The sequence below is a fragment of the Hippocampus guttulatus genome, chromosome 16 (genome assembly GCF_054856545.1).
Source record: "Hippocampus guttulatus isolate MCC_2025c chromosome 16, RoL_Hgut_1.0, whole genome shotgun sequence".
Taxonomy (NCBI): Eukaryota; Metazoa; Chordata; class Actinopteri; order Syngnathiformes; family Syngnathidae; genus Hippocampus; species Hippocampus guttulatus.
In genome coordinates this window covers 11,133,432-11,145,796 of record NC_141276.1, presented here as the reverse complement: position 1 = coordinate 11,145,796, position 12,365 = coordinate 11,133,432, and the positions used below count along the sequence as shown (strand labels likewise).

General features: G+C 44.2%; 2 protein-coding genes across 2 annotated transcripts; one reads left to right on the top strand and one right to left on the bottom strand.

Annotated features, from left to right (window-relative positions):
- Positions 1 to 21: 21 nt before the first annotated feature.
- On the bottom strand, positions 22 to 6,781 carry nup85 (nucleoporin 85). The gene is made up of 19 exons (XM_086132204.1): positions 6,264 to 6,781; positions 5,988 to 6,078; positions 5,638 to 5,794; positions 5,497 to 5,567; positions 5,368 to 5,411; positions 5,178 to 5,241; positions 4,971 to 5,092; positions 4,772 to 4,906; positions 3,485 to 3,607; positions 3,227 to 3,358; positions 3,035 to 3,141; positions 2,715 to 2,798; positions 2,560 to 2,625; positions 1,857 to 2,008; positions 1,610 to 1,727; positions 1,420 to 1,520; positions 1,093 to 1,244; positions 289 to 405; positions 22 to 195 (listed from the first exon to the last, which is right to left on the bottom strand). The coding sequence occupies exons 1-19, from the start codon at positions 6,294 to 6,296 to the stop codon at positions 97 to 99; spliced, it is 1,968 nt and encodes a 655-aa protein (XP_085988330.1). The 5' UTR covers positions 6,297 to 6,781; the 3' UTR covers positions 22 to 96.
- A 73-nt stretch (positions 6,782 to 6,854) lies between these two features.
- On the top strand, positions 6,855 to 12,131 carry LOC147193125 (small ubiquitin-related modifier 2-like). Its single transcript, XM_086132206.1, has 4 exons — positions 6,855 to 7,020; positions 7,974 to 8,105; positions 9,400 to 9,471; positions 11,414 to 12,131. The coding sequence occupies exons 1-4, from the start codon at positions 7,000 to 7,002 to the stop codon at positions 11,474 to 11,476; spliced, it is 288 nt and encodes a 95-aa protein (XP_085988332.1). The 5' UTR covers positions 6,855 to 6,999; the 3' UTR covers positions 11,477 to 12,131.
- The last annotated feature ends 234 nt before the right edge of the window (positions 12,132 to 12,365 follow it).

The following is a 12,365-nucleotide window of genomic DNA, read 5'->3' as shown; positions in this document are numbered from 1 at the left end:
TGTCATTGAAGTACCACCGGGTTCATTGTCAAAAATGAGATTTTAGTTGGAAAGGATTATAAACAGTAGAAAAGAGTTGCTGCGCATGCTGAGAGTTCACACTTCGACTGTGCCTTCGTTGACGATGGCCATGGCCAAGTTCCTGGCCAGGGCGAGTCTCAGGAGCTCCACTTTGGTCACCTCCAGGTCTTCCTCCTCAAATAGCAAAGACGCAAATGAGAATGAATATATGTCCAAATTTTAAACATGGAATGGTGTTAAGATTCGACACATTGAAGAGATGTGTACCTGCATGGGGGTGTCGGTCATGGAAGCGGCGGCGGAGGTGGTGGTGGTGTTGCAGGAGGAAGTGAGTTCCTCCAAACAAAAGATGAGCTCGTAGGTTTGCTCTGATGTGAAGATGACCTGAAATGCATCAACACTAAAACATTACATCAATTGATTTAGTTCCCTTTGCGCACAGTTTCAAAGCCCGAGAGAGACACGGAATGCTGGGTTGAGTTTGTGCCGTTCTCTGCCCCCCATCGATAGCGCCGGCCTCTCTGAAGCTCGCGCACAGCTCGGGTTGTGGGGATTTTCAAAGTCGGAAACCATCGATGGGAACCAACGGTAATTTCAGAGAATGAAACTGAATTTACAAAAGAAACGTTAGCTCTTATTTTGAAAAATATCTGTAGAAGACATTTTTGCAATATCGCTGACATTTGGCCAAAATCTGTCACAATCTGGGATTTTTTGTGACACATCAGTCATATTCACATGTGTTCGTGGCCAATATGTAGTGTTGAAAATGGCTTGCATTTTGTGACGGTGCAGTGAATGGTTGAAGTCTTTTTTTTTGGGGGGGGGGGGGGCTGAAACGTGAGAATTTTGGGGTACTCTAGGGGGATGTAGTAATGATGAAATGAAGGCAAGTCATGTGTCTTGTTCACAGATCAAAGAGCAGGCTACTTCCTTCACCCCTTCCAAGTCTACAGGTTTCTGAATGTCTCCTTGCGGGTCACCATAGCATGAGCGTTTCGCCCAATGCTACCAATATGTTCCACCTCTTTTGAAACCCATCTTGTATTTAAAATGCTTTGCCTTACTAACCTCTTTTTGCTCAAGCAGCGGCAGGGCATCAGTCAGTAGCGTCATCCAGAAGCTCCTGGGCGCGATCTTGGCAGTCATCAAGGAGAGGAGAAGCTTGGCCGCCTCCCTGAAGCGCTTCTCTCCGTACAACTTGTGGAACTCACGGTACTTTCCTTAAAAAAAGACAAAAAAACGTGAATGGCGATCAAGCGAATGTCAGAGCAACGGGAGCAGAAAGTCAGTTGGAAGGGAAACAAAGAAGTGAGTACCTACGTAAGAAGAAGTAAGAGAAGAGCAAATATGCACGTGGACTGCTAGTGATGCCAATCAAAACCACATGTTGCTTACCGAGAAAAGTGAGCCTGTCACTCAGCAGCATGGCCGGACCTAAATTGTCAATGAGGTCCAGATCGGAAAAGGACCCTCTGGAACAGTAATCCTGTAAAAACCTGAACACAAACATACACAGCGGCTGATTGGATGGGTTGATTGCAATCTCGACATTTTCTCCATGCGTCCTCTTGAGGCACAAACAAACCTTTCTGAAATTAAGGTGGCGAAGGCGGCGTCTTTGGCTCTGATGCTCCAGGAGAGGGCGGAGCCCAGTCTGTTGTTCCTCAGAGCGCGCATTGCCATGATCTTACAAATACTACGCACTGTGTAAGAACAGAACAAAATTTCCACACACCAATAGAGGGAGCCACTGAGGATTACTGCTTTTTGTGCATTGCAAACGACAAAAGCGTCTTGTAAAAGGGAGAAGGAACGTCAAAAAAAGGTGCTACCTTGCTCTGACATCTGCCGTTGCTCACAGATCCTGAGCACCTTGAGGGCTTTGCGCTCTGTGTCTAAGGGGATGCGCTCCATCTGCAGTTCCAAGTAGACGCGGCCAAACTCCGGGCAGTGGTCAAAGTAGTCCACGGCCAACTGCCACAGACTGAACACAAGAATGCACTCGGGGTAAGACTCAAAGCATTTTGGAGAAAATCCATCTGAAAAGGGAAAATAGAATGGATGAATTTTCAATTGTTTGCTTTGTGCTGCAAGCCAAAATTGAAGTTACGAGCAAGTTTCAGAAGTGCAGCTGCTTGAGTGAAAGGGGGGAAAAAATAAGAGTAACTTAGGTAGTATAATGGTGTTTTAGTTGTGTCTCTGTTGAGAGGGGGGAAAAAAAGATATTCAAGCCATCAAAGGCCTTTTCTCAGTCTTGTTTTTGTTTTTCAGTTTGACATTTCCTTTCACAAAAGATCTCCACTTTGTAGTCAGAAACCCTTTTTTTAAACCAACCCAAGTTTTAATGCCGATTGAAGGCAACGCATGTTTTGTCTGGTGAAGGAAAAATCTTTTGGGAGGTTTGAGGCTTATACCGCGACAGACTCCGTGTGTCTTGAAAAATCCGCCAATATGTTCTAAAATGGCTGACAATATGGGGGACTCTGCTTTGAAAGTGGCTGGCAGTCAGTGAGGTAAGAATGAAAAAGCCTCCACCTGTGGTGACTGAAGAGACCGGATGCATATTCCAACAGCAGAAACTCTCTCAAGTTGGAGCCAAAGCTAAAAAGACAAAAAAAGGCAGCTCTGATCCATCTTTGCGTCAAATGTCACTTGATGCGACACGTCTCGTCGCTAGTTACGGTACTTACTGCAGATTGTGGGACTGGAGGAGCTGACAGTGATCAAGTAGATCCGTCAGATGGGCCACGAACCACCAATTGTTGAGGGCAATGCTGAGGGGACACACAAGGAGGGAGGATTGAGCAACAACAATGTGACTGTGTTCCGTTTGCGACTTCTCAAGATGTGTCGTGGGATACACTGAGGGCGCTAAATAGAGGGCTAAGCTATACTGACATCATAATGAAACAGTACGGCCACCTGACTACATAAATCATGAGATTACTCCTGTAGATCGCGAATGAGGAGGGATTGCCAACGCACGGGGAGTTCCATGAATCAGCACTACCTGCAGTCCTTGATGACCTGATGGATGTCAAATTCAAAAGCGGCAAGTAAGATGCTGTCCAGGGCTTCTGGCACGCTCCTGGGATCCAGAAACATGGTCATGCATGACTGCACAGAGGACACAGACACGTTAGACAGCAGAGATGATAGAAAGTGGCATGAGCAGCAAACGCTGGTGCTGTCGTGACTGTACATGAGCGTAGAAATGCAGCTCGGTGGCTTTGACGGTGGGGTGGCAATAGAGGAGCCTTGTGACCAGGAAGTGGTACCAGGTGCCCACAAGTTCTTTATGTTCCAGCAAAGTGTCTTCATCTCCCACTAAGATCTAAAAATGACAGGAAATTCAACTGAAAAGAATTGACTTTGAAAGGCATACAGCCAAAAACATGAATACAAATGTATAAACGGTAATTAGACTTTATGAAATGCACTGTGCCGAGGGCGATCTAACCTTGGCTATGAGTTCTAAGTGTGGGTTGCTGGCAAAAGAGTTGTCCCGGAGGCAGCGGTCCACTTCTTCGTGCCAGTGTCTCCACTTGACGTCAAAATCTGTCGGTGTCTGGGTACCGCCGGGCTGAAGGTTGAAGATTGACAATTTTCGCGTTTATTTCAATGGCGGTTGTGCCGCATTACAGCCTAGTTGCCAGATTCGCCCCACCGCATTTTTTTAATGGCCTAAGAACGCAAAAAAGTGTGCATGTAGTTATTATGTTAACTATATGCACAGAACACATGCACCGGCGTTACGTATTCAGTTCAGGATTTCAACAAAATGTAACCACCATTGCTTGTCCTCGGGTAAAGTTTTTGTTGGCCTTTTAAGCCAATGACATGCCTCTGAATATGCTGGCATTATGTTGGGACTGAACAGTGACTGTTTGGATCATATTCACAAAGAGGACTGCTGGTGACGTCTGCTATGAGGGAGCGAGTGAGCTGGCGAGCCTTCCATCCACACCTTGTAAGTAAATATTTTCCCACCTAAAATAGGTCATTTGTAATATTTATGGTTATGGACATATTTACATAATACAATGTATCACACAGCACTACAGTGGCACAGGAAGGAGTCACAAGTGCACTTTGTGCACAGCGCTGCAGTGGGAAAGAGGACCTCCAATCACATATAATTGTGAAGATGCATCTTCTTAAACAAACATATTGATTTCATTGCGAGGTAGAAATTAGATCAGAGAGGCAGAAGACGCCAAATATAGCATTAATATATCTTAAAAAGGCGGCCCTGTGGTCCAGTGGTTAGCGCGTTGACTTCACAGTGAGTGTAAGCACGAATGGTTGTTCGTCTCTTTGTGCCCGACGATTGGCTGGCAACCGGTTCAGGGTGTCCCCTGCCTACTGCCCGAAGACAGCTGAGATAGGCTCCAGCACCCCCCCCCCCCCCCCCCGCGACCCTTGTGAGGATAAAGCGGATCAGAAAATGAATGAATCTTGCCTAAAAAAAAATTCAAAAAGTAATATGAGTAATTACTCCAAGACCGTAAGAAGAACTGCTATGGGCGGCGCTTTTCGATGCTGCATTTTCTTTTTAATTCACCCCCGAGGGCAGTTTAAGTAGCAGGGCTTGGTACCCATCCCAACTCCCAAACTTGCTTCTAAACATTTATAGAGAGGGCGTCAATTACTCCTGTTTTCCACTGTTCGTGGCAGTGCTCAATCCAATACAAGCTTACTGTATGCGCTTTTGACAGTCATAACAGGACACAAAACAAGATCTTACATTATAGAAGGGCATCTTGCTAAGCAGGTTGTCCATCAGCTTGAACATATTCCTGGCAGCCGGTTGGAGAATGGCCTGCTTCACCAGCAACTGTCTGACTTCTTCCAAGCGGCCCTGCAGCACATAGCCCACCACCTGTGCAACACAATAGCATCATGAATGGACCTGAATTCACAAACAGCATGTGTGCATTACCTACCACGTCCCAGTAATCGCGGTGTTCGGCGGGACTCTCGCTTTGCAGCACGTGCGTCGCCTTCTCGTCCACGTCGCCCTTGTGTAATCTCACCCAGTCTAGTAGGTGGAGCAACAGGGCGCCCACTAAGGACACGAGCAGAAACGACAGAAAGGCTGGCTGTGAACTCCGAAAAGGGGAGAAAATAAATCAGTGCACAGTGACACTGACCAGCGTCAATGAAGAGGACTTCACAAAGATTCCAGATCAGTTCAATGGCTAACAGGATTGACACCTGTTTAAGCGGAACAAAAAGGTAAAGTGTCATGCGGATGCAGGTCAAATAGTAACTACACTTTTTCTGGTATTTTGTTTATTTAACAAATGTTCTGAATCATAGTGAATGGAAAAAAGTACACACCTGATTTCCATATTGTGTGCACACCGCGGAGTCTTTGGTATTAACTAATAAAAAACGAGATTATAAAAAAACGTAAGATATCACCGAAGAGCTGGTAACAATCCATAATTGTAGTTAGAAAATACAGACCTGCAACTTGTTGAAGCTCTTCTATACAGGCCCGTATTACAGATCTATAATTTTTACTAATGCTGACAAATCTGAAGAGAAACAAAACGTGTTTGACGGAATGATTAAATGTGAACTGGATAAGTCTTGAGTTGAACTTACTGGGACTTCTTGTTCTTGCTGGGGATTTCCTCTTGGATTGTCTGCAGGCCAACAAAGATGTGGTGTGACTCGTTGAAGAGTTTGCGTAGAATGGGGGAGTGAATTTCCTCGTCTTTCCTGACCTCGTGGATGAAGGAGCTGCATGATCCCGAAGCGCCTGCGAACCGAGGGCACAAGCAAGTAGGGAGAGGTTACCCCTAGCAGTATTTCCGGCAACGCTGAGCATTTATATGAGCAAGAGTCCCGGAATATTTGTTGAATTAATTTGTCCGTTTACACTAACTGCCATTTAACACGACTTGGAATCTGATCGAGGTGAGTAGACTCTCTCATATCCACTGAATACACACCAGATTGTTTGTAAAGGGTCTCATACACGAGGATATCTCCCGGACCACAGGCAAAACCCAAATGTTTCCCATGACTGGATATTGGAATATTCTGTGAGAAAACAAAAGTCATGACATGAGCACAAGGGCAACAGGCACTTGCCATCTCTTAACATGAACCAGCACTCAATAAAACATATTTTGTGCGGTGCATGGTTGTAAAGGTTTGGCTGGAGGTTTACGTCTGGCGTTTTTAGCGAGAAAATTGCGAGAAAAACTGAGAGTGAAGTATCTTACTGTAATTATCGGGTCAACGTCGACCTCCTCCATCGCGGAATAATATCGCCAATACAATAAAATGTGAAATAGCAAATATATTGTGATAAATACGTATAAATGAACTACAAATGTGACGGTTTAGCGCGCGCCAGCCCGACAGTGAAAGGTCCCTGTGTTGCCGCCTGATGATGTCACCACGGGGCTGCCCGTTCTCGTGCCTGATTTTCCATCTGCCTTCGCTTCGTATGTAATCTGCCCCGTTTTACTGATAAATGGTCAAAACTACGTTAGGGGATTACAGCTGCCGCACCGGAAATTGTAGGGCATTCCATTTTGTACAGAAGTAAAGGATTTCGAACACAAAAATGACGAACATACGATGGCCGTTTGTACGTAGGCGGCTAACAAAGAGGGTGTTACATGCGACATTCGTTCGAACAGAGTGGGTCTTGTGTTCATTTGCGCTTTGATTTGGTGCATTTACCGCAATCTAAAAGCCAACAAAAGAATTACAACGACATGCGCGCTCACGCGGGGCCGAGAGTCTCTGTAACGCGCATCTTTATTCTCCCGCCCACGCCTGGTCTGGCGTCCACCCTCGTGACCTACGGCGGCCAATTGGCGCTCACTGTGTCGTGCGCGCACCGGCTCGGGGCCGCGCACGCAGGGTTTGGAAACTTTTAGCGGGAACGAGCACGTGCGCGTACCCGTGTTCTTTGTGTGGCAGCAAAGAGAAAGCGCCAAAAGAGTGACCATGGCTGATGAGAAACCGAAGGTGAGTGCCACTACATCACACCGCCTTCAAAGCCGATTTGAATCCAAAACGTGGGAAGCGCAGGGGCTCTTATGAAGCGTGAATTTCCACGTGCTTTTTCTAAGTTTGCAAGCGACAAGTCAAGTCGTTGTACCGACTTGGATAGACCGGAAGGCTTGTGCACGCGCATTGTGGGGCGCGCGGCCGGCATTTTGTGCGTGAGTGCACAGCGCAGCCAACCGGCTTGTCACCCTCACTTCTTCCCTCCGATCAACAACGTTTACATCCTTCCAAATGTCGGATCGCTTTGAATGGAAATACTCGCGTGGTAGGAAGTAACGCGGTACAAATACGTCGTTACTGTATTTAGCTTTTGCACTATTCGGTACTTAATTAACAAAGTACGAATGCTACGATACTGTGGGTAAGCATATCTTTCAGCTATCTACTTCAGTAACTAGGAATGAATACTTTTTTCCTGAGCTTCATTTTCCAGGTATCTACTCTGAGTACTGATGTACAAATACTTGAGCAGGTTTTGCATGCTGTACTTAAGTATTTTTAGGTTGACTTTTATTTTTACTTCCTCCATTTGAAAATGGAGATACAGTATGTACTTCTTACTCCTTAAGGTTGTGGATATTCTCATTCATCCAGGTAATTTCTTTCTCATGACATTGAATTGACGGCAACTGGACTGCTCCGGTTGTCTGAGATGATGTTTCGCCTCTCATCTGAGAGGGCTTCATCAGTTCAAGCAATAAGGCTTGTTTACTCCTTACTTTATCAAAATGCTATTGTTACTTTTTTCAACGGCATTGATGACACAGTGAGAAGACAAATTTGCATACCATTGCAGAATTTTTAAATATGTGCCATTGAAAAAAAAAACATGACAAGCCCATTTCAGGCATTTCAGAATAGCATTTCAGTTTATTTGTTTGTTTGTTTTTTCCCTGCTTGTCTCCCATTAGGAAGGAGTGAAGACTGAAGGTAATGAACACATCAACCTGAAGGTGGCAGGCCAAGATGGCTCCGTCGTGCAGTTCAAGATCAAAAGACACACTGCGCTCAGCAAACTCATGAAGGCCTACTGCGACAGACAGGTGAGCGCTTGACATAAGACAGGCGGGCCTTGAATTACGAGGGCCCCAATTTAAACGTTTTTCTACTTACACTCGATCATATCGAGTTAAGTGGGGAACAAAAATGTGGGCATGTTTTCACTTTTAATGTGGCGTTTTTGACAGTTTGGTCCTTCTTCAGATTATGGAGGGGGTTGTTTTCCCCCGACTGAAGTGGTCCAAATGCATTACAGTAATTGCGGTGTGGCGCATCATATGGAAACAATAAAATAAATGGCTTGATGGTTCAGAGGAGGAACAACCGTTTGTACTTTACAAGTATATTTTCTTTTATATGACGACAGTAAAAAATATATAAATCTTGTACCGTAATATTGTTGCCACACTTCCACACTATCCAACTTGCTTCATTCGTAAACACAAACAAAGTTGTACTTACTGCACTCTCTGTCTTGGTAATTTATCTGTTTAACAGTTATGGTAAGAGGACAATTGGGCGTCTTCGTCTTTTATAATGTAAGGAATCTTTTTACACCATTCACCATTCATTTATACACAAACCCCTCGGAAAAAATATTGCAATACTAAGGTGAATTTCTTTGTTGATTGTGTGTGCTGAAAACATTCGGGTTTCAGATCCAAATGTGAATATGAGACAAGTTCAGAATTCCAGCTTTTATTTGATGGCATTTACATCTCGATTTGTTCAATAACTCCAAACACAGCACCTTTTATTTAAATTCACTCACTTTTCAAAGCAGAGGAACATGTGACTCATGGGTGTGTTGCTCGAGTGTTGCCTTTTAGATATTGCTTAACCCTTTCAGGGACAGCGGTTACTTCAGTGGACAGCTGATCATGTTATCAGGTGACAGGGTGCATGAAAAGGTTAGACATTCGATAGTGCTTCTATTTGGCTTTGGGTTTGACCTGTGAAAGCTCCATTTGCTGTTAAGCAAATATGAAAACCAGAGCGCTGTCTTGGGTAGAAGAGCAAACCCATTTTGAAGATGATAGAAGAGGTCAATCAGAGCTATCGGGCAAACATTGGGCATAGCCAGTACAACAATTTGCAATGTCCTGAAAAAGAAAAGAAACTACAGTACTGCGCAACGGACATCCAACAGGTCAACCAAGGGTACCAACAGCGGTTGATCACAGAACCATTGTGAGAGCGGTGAAGAAACATCTGAAGACAACAGTCCGTGGCATCATTGGCAACCTTTTTAGTGGCTCTTTCAGTGAACTACAGTGACCTATATTATGTCTCGATGTAAAATGAAGATGTATGCTGACAGTGTGTGTGTTTCTCCAGGGACTGTCCATGAGGCAAATCCGGTTCAGGTTTGATGGACAGCCAATAAATGAGACAGACACGCCATCACAAGTAAGTTTAAGATCTTAAAAAAAAAAGAGCAATACGTCTTTCTAAAGGGGTGTTCACACGGCAAGATTTGGTCCGGTGCTACGCCGGGGCTGCCCCAGTAGAGCATTCACACGTGCAAATTAGCTCCGGCGTAGCCCCGGAAAACAGCTTACACCGGAGCAAATTTGATCCACCTCAGGGAGGTGGTTTAAAAATTTGCTCCGGAGCAAATGCTCGTTTGCGAAGCAGCACTGATGTAAATTTGCACGTATGAACGCAACTGGGTTAAATTTGCTCCAGAGCAAATGCTTGTGAAGAGTTGTTTACGTACGGCGAGAATGCGTTGCTTTCGTGCTCTGTCGGACTTCCGTCATGTGTTTGTTTAATAACGACACAAGACTTGGCTGGTAACATCTTTCCTTTTGTAGGAGACTGGACTGTCTCGGAGTTGTTTGTGTAGTTTGTTCATTTGTTGTGTGTTCACAACCCCCCGCCCCCCATATAATTTATTTTGTGATTTCCTCTCTTGATTTTCTGTTTGGCGCATGATGTGTTTGCTTTTCTGAGTGTCATTGAAGTCATCGTTGATTTACGTTTTCGGGGGCGGTCACTCTTGAGCAGAAGGCACGGAGACCGAGAAGGAGAAGGACGTGCCTGTCCAGTAGTCGCTTGAGTTGTGTATACGTTTTAAAAAGAACCAACACGACAGCTCATTTGTTTTCTGTCGTTTTGCTCCGCTACAGAAACTGCCGTGTGAACCCAAGTGGGGCTGCACCGACGCTGTGCCGGTGCTGACACGCTCAGCGGCTTTGTACGTGTGAACGCTCCACAAAATTTGCTGCGGTGTAAAATATATCGCAACAAAATACATCGGTGCAGCGCCGGAGCAAATGTGTGCCGTGTGAACACCCCTTAAGAGGATCTAATGAAATTCACCGTTGTGCTTCTGGAATCATCTCCACATGACTTAGTGTTGATGCATTCGCAGCTTTCATGTCAAGTTTTGGATGCGCGTTGTCCAGCATTTCACGCATTCTTTGCCATGTTCCCTCACAGGGATACTGAACTGAGTAATTCATGATTTGAGGACAACATGTATCCAACGTCTCTCCAAGACTCATGATTTGCAAACATGCAGAATCTCAGATATTCTTAAATGGACAAAGGCGCTTGTGTTGGCAAAGTAGGGCAAGGGACAAGAAGAAGGCGTGTATTTACAGTGCAGATCAAGACATTAGTTTGACTTGTTGTTTTGTTTTTTTTCGCCAACATGCTTACTTAGCTCCTTTGTAAAAAATTTAAAAATACCATATCTCCCCAGATAACATGACTGTTTACCAATACTCAATTGTAGCCATTACCATGGTTTGATTAAGACTAAGGCACTTATCAGAGGGAGGCCTTTATTCATGAACTTGTGTTTCTCGCGAGGCCGTTTATGGTGCTTCGCGTTGTTAATTAGCAGGGGGTAGCAGAATTTCATGAGATAAAATATGATTCGTTGAACCCGGCGGTGTTTAAAATACACCATTTAAAACTCTGCCGATGATTCCATTCGTCAGCTAGGGGGAAAAAAACAGATTTTTGACAACTGTCAAGAATGTTTTTCAATGGGTGAACATAGAAGAAGGTCTGTGAGATTCAGGTTTGTCAATGCTGTAACGTAATGCGGTTCATACTCCCAACAGAAGTTGCACAAACAGCATGAAGCAAACAGACTCTGCCTCATATTTGGAGAAATTGAGAATCTTTTTTGTTTATTTGTTGCGAATTTTCTCACCTGTTTCAAACTTAAAAACGGTCAATTTAAGCTTTATAAATGTCATGTGGCTTATGGTCGTGTATTAAATTAACAAAGGGAATATCCTCAACACAGCAGGGCTGGAAAGCAGATGTAACAAAAAAGTGCAATGTTTCTGACAAGGTAAAACACATTAAAATTGTTTCTGGTTCTTGTTCACAGTTGGAAATGGAAGACGAAGACACGATTGACGTATTCCAACAACAGACAGGAGGCGTGATTTAATCAACTGGCCCTTGGTGTCATCTTTCCTCATTTAACCGAACCGCAGCCTGGTATATACATCATTCTCATCTTGTCCTATTGAGGTTTAAATGACTCTGCTGTACAGTATTTTCAGTCTTGGCCCTGTTACCTCTGTACTATATGTACATAAACCAATCCAGATCGATGTTTCGGATTTAGGTCGTCAAATTGGACTGATTCTCGAATGAGAACTATAAGAACTTTGCCAATCACCAGGCTAGGTCCAGAGTTTTGCAAGTAAATTGGTTCTCAAGGTGCGCTATTTTCAAACTGTCTGTGATGTTCACACTACTTATAGAATGTGGTCACAAGGGGCCAAACTAACCACCTGCAAAATTGATTTGCATGATCAGGTCACTGTGCGTGCTGGCCACTCGGAGCACGTCAATAAATGTCTGGGCTTTATCAAACTGTTGAAATGGGCCTAAAATCTCATTTGTTGATCATATGAAAATTAATTTGATTGTTATCCCTATATGGTGGCGAATCTGTGGACAATTGCTTTGAAAAACCCGTTAACTAGACCAAACGTCATTTGGGGTGGGGGTGGGGGGGGGGATATTTTGCCCTCATGCAAACGATCTGTATTGTCTGTTAAGATACCTGTTGAAATAAAGCTATTGTTGTTTTTCCATTACTCTTATTTTGTGATGCTCTCCAGCGTGATTGCTTATGAAACGATAACTAAGTGCTTAGGATTCGTGTGTTTCGTGTGTCCTGTTGATGAAATAATTTAAGGCTAAATTAACCCTTATAATATGGGTACTGGTCAAGAAAAGGCACAAAGTCCATTGGGGATTATTAAAATGAGAAAGCTATGCAGACTGCAAAACTACTGTACAGGATTACATCATGAGAGACATCTACT

Coding starts and splice junctions, on each gene's coding strand:
- nup85 (XM_086132204.1), bottom strand. CDS start 6,296: ATGGAGGAGGTCGACGTTGACCCGATAATTACA. Junction 5,093..5,177: donor AGTCCTCTTCATTGACGCTG/GTCAGTGTCACT, acceptor TCGTGTCCTTAG/TGGGCGCCCTGTTGCTCCAC. Junction 2,799..3,034: donor CAGGTCATCAAGGACTGCAG/GTAGTGCTGATT, acceptor GTGTCCCCTCAG/CATTGCCCTCAACAATTGGT.
- LOC147193125 (XM_086132206.1), top strand. CDS start 7,000: ATGGCTGATGAGAAACCGAAG. Junction 7,021..7,973: donor TGGCTGATGAGAAACCGAAG/GTGAGTGCCACT, acceptor GTCTCCCATTAG/GAAGGAGTGAAGACTGAAGG. Junction 9,472..11,413: donor AGACAGACACGCCATCACAA/GTAAGTTTAAGA, acceptor TCTTGTTCACAG/TTGGAAATGGAAGACGAAGA.